Source organism: Coccinella septempunctata, chromosome 2 (genome assembly GCF_907165205.1).
Source record: "Coccinella septempunctata chromosome 2, icCocSept1.1, whole genome shotgun sequence".
Classification (NCBI taxonomy): Eukaryota; Metazoa; Arthropoda; class Insecta; order Coleoptera; family Coccinellidae; genus Coccinella; species Coccinella septempunctata.
In genome coordinates, this window is record NC_058190.1 from 4,702,117 (window position 1) to 4,712,006 (window position 9,890).

General features: G+C 38.3%; 1 protein-coding gene across 3 annotated transcripts in view; it reads left to right on the top strand.

The window, feature by feature from the left end:
* LOC123308669 (bifunctional glutamate/proline--tRNA ligase) overlaps nt 1–6,640 on the top strand; it is a 62,128-nt gene extending 55,488 nt beyond the window's left edge. For all 3 annotated transcript variants that reach the window (XM_044891434.1, XM_044891436.1, XM_044891435.1), the window contains one exon: nt 6,437–6,640. In XM_044891434.1, the coding sequence (XP_044747369.1) occupies nt 6,437–6,596 (160 nt within the window). In that variant the 3' untranslated portion in view covers nt 6,597–6,640. The remainder of the gene's footprint in view (nt 1–6,436) is intronic.
* Nucleotides 6,641–9,890: the final 3,250 nt, after the last annotated feature.

Genomic DNA, 9,890 nt, shown 5'->3' on the forward strand with positions numbered 1-9,890 from the left:
GATCTACTGAAAAGTCACGTGACAGTGAGTCCATGTATTATAAGTCTATGTAGAATCCCAGTCTAATCTACAATTATCAAAATGACAAGGTATTTCTATGATGACAATTTTGAAATTAGTCACGAAAATTTTAGTGTTGTCTGTGTCTGAACCTTAGAATGTACTATTTTCCAACGAGTGAATTTTCGCTTCAGCATGTATCGCTAAACACCTCGCATTAATCGTCATATATCGCAAAAACGTTTGAACGTAGACAAAATTGTAGGGGGCCTGCGAATTGACAGCCGAGGTTAGCAAGCAGGCGAGACAATATAGACAGTTTTTTGCCGAGGTGCATATTACATTTTTGCGTTTCGCATACCTTTTTGTAAGTAAGAACTCACCTGTTTGCTGGCCTCGGATACGTCACCGTAATTTCCAATTCTCTCAGCTCTGGGGGAGTATTACTGATATCGATTTCGCTCTCACTATCCATTCTTGATTATAATGAACACTTATTCCAACTACGTTCTTATTTCATACTTCTAAAATCTAGCGGATTCCGTAAAGAATTAATTTGAGAGCAGAAAATGACAGTTATTATCATAGGCACTTATGTTTTTATATATGCAATTCCGATAATTCAACCAACTACAGATGTCAACTATAATGCAGAAATATTCGCTTCTATAATAACAGAAAGCGCTAATGCAAATGTGGGAAAAACTAAACTCCCCCAACAACGCTGTGTACCCTGGTGGAATAACGAATGTAAAATGGCCATAGCACAGAGCAAACACGCCTATTATACATACAGAAAGCGAAGAACAACAGAAAACCTAATAGAGTTCAAGAGACTAAGAGCTAAAGCTAGATACATAGTAAAATCAAGCAAGAAAGCCTCATGGAATGAATACACCTCCTCAATAACCCCTGAAACACCATCAAGTGAAGTATGGAACAAAATTCGTCGAATTAACGGGGGAATAACTGTAAGAAAAATAACAAGCATTGTACATAACGACATTATTATATCGGACGACAAAGAAATGAGCAATGCTTTCGCAGAATACTATGCCGAATTATCTAGCGATAATAATTACCACCCCGAATTCAGAACCATCAAATCAGATACCGAGAACAACGGAAATTATTACATACAGGAAGAAACTCTAAATCATAATGAACTGAACAACCCCATTACAATGAGAGAACTGAATAGTGTTTTGGAGAACGGAAAGAAAACTTCGCCAGGGCCTGACAATATACCATACATATTCATGACACATTTGGGACCAAAAGCAAGAGAATACCTACTTGAACTTTACAACCAAATTTTTTCCACTGGAACATTTCTCACAATTTGGAGAGAGGCTATAGTTATCCCTATTCTTAAACCAACGAAGAATAAAATGCATGTGACATCTTACAGACCTATCTCACTCACCTGCACAATGTGCAAATTATTAGAAAAAATAATAAATGAGAGACTCTCATGGCATCTTGAAGTGAACAACCTCCTCTACCAACAACAAAATGGTTTCAGGAAGCACAGATCTACCAATGACAATATTATAGCCCTGGAAAGTTACATACATGACGCTTTCGCATCAGACCAAAAAGTACTTGCCGTTTTCTTTGACATAGAGAAAGCGTTCAACATGACGTGGAGGGCAAACATCCTTGAAACACTGAAATCATGGAACATTTGTGGAAACATCCTGCTTTTTATCCAGAACTACCTTAAGGACAGGATTTTTAGAGTCAAGGTGAATGGAACAACATCTAGTCAGCAATGTCAAGAGAATGGTATAGTTCAAGGCGGCGTTCTCAGTACAACTTTATTCGACGTAGCAATACAGGAGGTGGTGAAGAGTGTGGCAGAACCAGTAAAAATTCTGTTATTTGCTGATGATTTTACAATATTCGTATCCGGTAAAAATGTACTTACACTACAACTGCTGATACAACAAACCATAAAAGAAATAGAAAGGTGGAGTTCTTCAACTGGTTTCAGTTTTTCTACTCAGAAAACGAAGGCAGTTATCTTCTCCAAAAGCAGAAATAAAGAAACAATTCAACTTCAGCTGAATAACCACACTATACACCAAGGGAAACAAGTGAAATTTTTAGGGATGATTTTTGATGACAAACTAACATGGAAGCAGCACATAGACAGCATAAAGATCAATTGTACACAAGGCCTAAATATTATAAGAGTACTCTCACATCACACATGGGGGGCTGACATAGACAGCCTCACGACCATCTACAAAAGTCTCATCAAATCTAAACTGGAATATGGTTTTCTAGCTCACCTCAATACAAGTAAAACAAACATAAAAGTTATCCAAAGGATAGAGTCCAAGGCCCTACGATTGATTACAGGAGCCTTCTGTACAACACCCATTAAGAGCCTGTACTGTTTATTAGGAGAATTACCCCTTGAGCACCGCTTCAAAAAAACAACAATTAACTACGCTATAAAGAGAACCACCCACCCTACTCACCTTAATCATGAACTGATTTCCCTAAACTATTTTGAAGATACATACCACAAAAACCCAAATATAAGGCCATCCTTTCATCGTAGATTGAGTTGCTACTTAAATGATATAAACTATGTCATTCCTGACCTGCTTCAGGCGTATAACAGCCATACACCGCCTTGGATCGTCCCTACAGCTCACACTAACACCAGGCTTACAAAGTACTGCAGAAACCACATAAACCAACAAATAATTCACAACCATTTCAAGAGTATACAGGATGAATATATCAACGCACAATTCTATTATACTGATGCATCATCAACAGACGGAGGAGAAACAGTTGGATTCGCGGTAGTTAGTCCTAGAGAAATTAGAAAATACAAGATGGAAGGAAGTGTATTCTCAGGAGAATTGACGGCAATACACCACGCACTTTTAGAAATACTCGATGAGCAACATGAACAAGCTCAATACGTAGTATGTACAGACTCCTTGAGCGCAATTAAAATCATCGAACAAACATACCCCCGTCACCCTCTGGCCCAACAAATACAACATCTACTTTACCTACTACACCAGCGTCATAGAACAGTCACCTTCATATACGTACCGTCACATACCGGAATAAAGGGAAATGAGTTAGCAGATGAAGCAGCTAAAGAGGCACTTGAAAGCCAACACTGTAAGAGAGTCTTCATTGGAGAAGAAGCCAATATTCAGGTGAAGAGGAAAATAGAAAGCAAATGGCAAGAAGAATGGATAGATAGCCCATCACATCTCAAAAACGTTAAGCCAACCCCATTGAGGAAATCATTTTACCCAAGCGGACGCAGAAACCAGATTAAAGTAAGCCGCTTGAGAAGTGGACACACAAAACTAACACATGGATTCCTGCTTTCAAGAGAAGAACCTCCACAGTGCGACCTATGTGAAACACGAGTGACAGTTAAACACGTAATAAGTGAGTGCACAAAATTTCAGGCAAAACGGCATGAGTGCGGAGTGAGTGCGCGGATAGAAGTTGCGTTGGGAAATAACAACAAAGAACTAGAAAAGACACTTAACTTCCTCAAAGAAATCGAACTTTATTATAAGATATAGATCAGGTACTAACTCTCATTAATATAGAGTATACACCCAAAATGATATAGCACATAATCACACATGTGACTCCAAATTTCTAAATAGTGGCCTGTGCTAATGACTCTCAGCGGTTGAAGCACAAGAATTTTAAATAAAAAAAAAATAAAAAATTTTTGCTATTGAAGAAAATTGAATTATTTACACATAATATGCAGTAGCTTGGAGAGAGTTGATGTTGGTTATCTTCTTTTACTAAAGATGGATACGTTACGTCAGTTGTAGATTTCAATATGTAATATCAACCTGAGGATAAATGCATACGATGCAGTGGTTGGGAACAAAAATTTCACATGAATAAACAATTAACAGGACAACTGGCTCGTATTTATGGCTGTTTATTTTCAAAACTTTGATATAATAATAATAACTATGTATTTATTGGTACCTTAAGACGTTTACAATAGGACAAGTCAAATGAAAAATAGAAAAATCAATTTTTGGGGAACTTATACTACGATGACATTCATTGAAAATCCTGTAGTAACTTTTTGCATTAATTCGCCCAAACATAAAATTCTCAAATGCCACCACTTTTTTGGGTGTCCCAATAGAAGGAAATTCTTATAGTTGATGCAAAATCGGGATTTACTCGAGCGTCGTGGAGACCTAGTAGATTTTGAAGATTAGATGGTAGAAAGAAAAAAAGGTTCCATGATATATGCACTTTCAGCTGTGGGGAAAACGTCTGCAGGTTCTCGAAGATGTAAAAAAAATCGTCAGGTGTACATACTCGAGCGTGTCAGATTAAGATACTGTATATGCCCTACGTGTCTCTGATAATGAATTCATGCTCATCTGACAGTTTGCGCGTTGGGACTGGCCGTACGGAAGAGTTGTCAATGGTAAAAAAAAAAATTTCTAACATGTCAGATTTTTGGAGGATATGTTAATTGGACCTAAAGGAAGCTACTTTTCCAAATTTGGACGTGACGCAAGGTCACAGCGGTCCTTTGAAAATGTAAAAAAAAATCGTTACTTGTACATACTCGAGCGTGTCAGATTTTCATACAGATGGTTAATCTCGGTGTTGTAGACGTGTTGACCCATTAATCTGACACTAATGGGGGGGTTTTCTTAATCTGACACTTTGAAGATGATAAAAATCCCTTTTTCTCGAGTATTTCCCTCCCTGTACGTTTTGTATTCATTATGAATGTTGTAGATAATAAAATTCTACACAACTTTTGTCTGAAGCAATTTTACATACTGTTAACCGTTCTCTAGCTAGAGGGCGATAAGGGCGAGAAGCTTAGCTACACATGCGAAAGAGCAAGGTCAATGTAGAATTCATAGACTTAAAATAACATGGACTCCGCCTGTGAGAGAGAAGTCGGTAGGTTGAATAAGATGGAGAGTTTGTGGGCAAGCTGTCAAAAGATTATAGAACACAAGTTTATGCGAAAATTTTCTTCAATAAATTTTAAACAAGCTTCCGAGAAGACACACAGGAATTCCATAGCATTCCTTCGAAATCAATTATGTCAAAAAATATGTGAGTTTTATTCAAGAATAGATGTAATGAGAATAATAATCAACGTATCAACACCTTGTGGGCAAAGTCTGCGAAAATTGTAAAAATTTTCCATAATAAATGTTCAACAAGCTTCCGAGAAGGCAGACAGGAATTCCTTAACATTCCTTCGAAATGGAAAATATAAAAATTAAGTGAGTTTCATTCAAGAATAAATATAATGTGAATAATACTCAACGTATGAACACCTTGTGGGCAACGTCTGCGTTTATATCCATCATATGATTTTGACATTGCCCACACGGAATCAGTTCATCTCTTTCTTATTCGATTAGAACGCATAAGCTCTTCTCTCTTTAATGCACCCAACCTCTCGATCTACTGAAAAGTCACGTGACAGTGAGTCCATGTATTATAAGTCTATGTAGAATCCCAGTCTAATCTACAATTATCAAAATGACAAGGTATTTCTATGATGACAATTTTGAAATTAGTCACGAAAATTTTAGTGTTGTCTGTGTCTGAACCTTAGAATGTACTATTTTCCAACGAGTGAATTTTCGCTTCAGCATGTATCGCTAAACACCTCGCATTAATCGTCATATATCGCAAAAACGTTTGAACGTAGACAAAATTGTAGGGGGCCTGCGAATTGACAGCCGAGGTTAGCAAGCAGGCGAGACAATATAGACAGTTTTTTGCCGAGGTGCATATTACATTTTTGCGTTTCGCATACCTTTTTGTAAGTAAGAACTCACCTGTTTGCTGGCCTCGGATACGTCACCGTAATTTCCAATTCTCTCAGCTCTGGGGGAGTATTACTGATATCGATTTCGCTCTCACTATCCATTCTTGATTATAATGAACACTTATTCCAACTACGTTCTTATTTCATACTTCTAAAATCTAGCGGATTCCGTAAAGAATTAATTTGAGAGCAGAAAATGACAGTTATTATCATAGGCACTTATGTTTTTATCAAATACTGGATTGACGAAGTTGATTCAACAGCCCCTCCAGTATTTGTATCTCAGTGACGAAAAGAGTTAACGGAGGAAAAGTGTTTGATGCGGACGGAAAATACTTATGCAGCCAAGTCACGAAACTTTTGTCAAAACGAATAACACACCGAACGATACCATATGTATGCTTTGTTTTATTCATTCATCTTAGGTTTATAAAGATAAATTTTTAATTTGATCTGCATAAACCCACTTATTCTATGGCTAACCGACTGCTATGAATGGTCGATGGTCTGTCAATCAAATTAAGGGGAATTTAATCAAAATGTCTATTGTTTCTTGAATATAAAATTTGGTCCACCTCATTGTTAAAAATAATTTTGTTTCAGGGACGATGGAAACACAGATACTGCTGCGCCCTCAAGTGGAGCTAAATCACTGTGTATTCCTCTTGAGCAGCCTGCAAAAATAGAACCTACCGACAAGTGTATTTATCCTAGTTGTAACAATAAGCCCCAGTTTTACACGTTGTTCGGTCGAAGTTATTGATATTTTATCAATTTTTATTTGAAATAAATACTCTCATTTTAGAAGGCATTTTTTCCCTTTACGACATCATCATTACTATATATCCCGTCACCAAGAATAAATCTACAAAAGACTCAAAAACAAAACAATCGATGCGATCAAACTTATGATTTCTTAGGGCTACTTGCGACTATGTGCCCTCCTGTGACTGAAGAGACCCAACCGTGACCTACAGATCCTTCCACACTCCGGGCATGGATAGTCACCAACCAGATCTGGCCGCCGCTGTATTCTTCTCAAGTCTCCATTATAGCTGTGGATCAAAGACCTCCACTGTGATCTGTCTAACGCTAGTTGTTTCCAGTTATGATTGGCATTAACTGATTTTAGGGATTGATGTAGTATATCCTTAAACCGCTTATACTGGCCTCCTGGGTTCCGAGCTCCCTCTGTGAATTCGCCATACAGAGCTACTCTGGGTAGTCTTGTGTCTTGAATCCTCGGAATGTGGCCGCTCCATCTGAGTCGGGCCCTCGTTACTTGAGTCTCAATTGTTGTACAACTCGAGCGCTGCAAGCCTTCTGCAATTGAAACTTTTTGAAACCATCTGATGTGCATTATCTGCCTTAGATGACGTTGTTGCGTTTGTTCAAGCTGTTTAATATGTCGCCTTTAGGGCGTCCAGCTTTCGCTTCCGTAAAGAAGCGTTGAGAGGACCACTGCACTGTATACAGCTGTCTTGGTCTTCAGATCGAGGTCGTGATTTTGAAACACTCTGTCTTTTAGCTTCCAGAATGTCCGTGATGCTGAATTGATACGGTTGTGTATTTCCGTGTCTAGGTTAGCCCTAGTATTTATGAAGCTTTCCAAGTATTTGAACTGCTCGACCTGTTCTAGAGTTTCATCCTTCAGGCTGATGTCTGTTTGAAGGCTATCTAGCGGACTTACCAGGATTTTGGTTTTGTTTAGGGAGTCTAAGGCCTAAAGCTTCGTATTTATGTTTATAGGTGTCCAATATTATCTGTAGTGTCTAGCGATAAGTGCGCAGTCTTCTGCATATTGGAGTTCCGTGATAAACTTTGGCGCTTCAGGTTAAACAGGCCTCCATCAAATCTTAATCCAACACCTCTTACAGGCATACTCATGTCAGCTATTATCGAGACAACTATGGCTAAATTATTGAACAGTAAATGCGTTATCACGCAGCCTTGTTTTATTCCAGAGTTGGTTAAGAAATGGTCGGTTGTAGAACCATTATGCTGTATTCTAGCAGTGTTGTTGGTATGAAGGCTTTTACACACTGCTAAGAGTTTTTCGGGTACTCCAAGGCGTCCCATGATTTTCCATAGCGCTCTCCGATTTACCGAGTCGAAGGCCTTACTTAAATCGATGTAGGCTGTATAGATCCTTGATTGTTGTTCACGGGTCTTCTCTTGCAACTGTCGCAGTGTGAAATTTTTTCTTTGTGTACATCAAAAAGAATGAACACACTGGCTATATTCCTGGAAATAGAGGGTGCATTTAACAACACTGCGTTTGGCGCGATGCAAGCTGCGTTGCCCAAACATGGCGCTGAACCGTCATTCTGTCTAATGGGAGCTCGCAGCATAAATGCTCTGCTACGGTTGCGTTCACAAACTTACTGATTCTCCGATTACCCGAATTTACCTCTCTCTGATTACCCGAAGCGTTCACAAACGTACTTTTAGTTCCTCAGAGTATGCTCTCTCAGCATGACCATACTCATACTCTACTCTCGGAGTAAATTTATGAACACACCCTACGCTGCTCGACAATCCGAGGCTCACCGTCCTGAATGGGCTCCTGGCTGCCAAGGGCTGGGTTCGTTGTTATGGCCTATGCGGATGACCTTGTCCTACTGATCAGAGGTAAGGTAATCAGTGTCGTCTTCGATCTGATGCAGAATGCTCTGCGTGTCATTGTACTTAAAGAACGAACTCTCGGTTAATCGTGGTAAATCGGAGATGGTTCTTTTTACTAAGAGGAGGATGCCCCGTAACATCAAGCTTCCTAGCTTGTTTGGGATTGGGTCCACAAATTACTGTGGAATAAACACATTGAGACTCAATCGAGCAAGGTCATGTAATTTTTTGGTCTATTCTGAAAGGACTTATAAGGGATGGGACTTCAAACCACACATCTATTTAAGCTTTACCCATTGCATGGATGTCAGCACATGAAAAATCTGTTACCACTCTTGAAAAAGCTGGCCAGAAATGTTGGCCTTCACAAGCATACCTAAAATCGTTCTAGAATATAGAATTTGAATCATGTACTGCTGAAATCATTGAGAATATTGGAAATATTCTTCGAAATTCTTATTACAGCTGTATAGAAATAAATCCTTTCACATGAATTCGTAGGTTTTCTAACTACCGAGCCTGTCGCATCGAAATGAATCTAAGGGGGAGCGCCTACTAAAGTAGCTCACTTCACCCAGATGTGCGATTTCTGAAAATTATGCGTCGCTTTTGTCATGTATGTGCCATGTCAGTGCTACGCTACTTTGGTTGGCGCACCCACTTAGGTAGCACATTATCTATTTTAGCCTTCAGAACTTAAATCTGTTGAGTACTGAATAATTTAATGTTGAGAGGAACACTTATTTCTTGAATGAAATTAGGTTGCAAAGTTGTTCTGACCTTATTTTTTACACACGACATCAGCAAATATCAGATTTGATATTTGCAGATTTTTTTCAACAAGTAGTAACTGCTGAGACTCATTTCTCCTTTCTTCCTTATAAGCTAAGTTTCAAATGTTCTAATTTTCTCTTCCTTTCTCTTTCCATCCTCCTGACTTGTAAGGTCATGTAGTCAGGATGACATATCCCGTTTTAGAGATGAGAATTTTAAATTTTTTGCATTTACTATTATTATTATGTTTACATTTGGCTGATAATATGTAAACTGACCACGTTTTGGGGAAAACCAGATATCTTAAAAACTATGAGGCATAGGTACATTATTCACATACTTCTTTATTCTATTTCGCAACTATCTATAATTGACTTAAAAATAAAATTTTGAAATTATTCATTTTACATTCTAAAGAATTTTTAATATGGCCGGGCATACTGTTGAAAATTGTCAAGCTATATAGCATATACAGAGTGGACTTTTTAAAACGAAACAGACGAGATAACGAACGGAATAAATTAATTTCGAAAAAATGCACGGACACGTCGATTTTTGTTTCGAGGGGGACCACTTTTAAGGTCAAATTCACAACTATATCGCTTCAACCCTTAGTGTTAGAACACCAACCCCTAAATTTTGAATAGGAAATATTGGG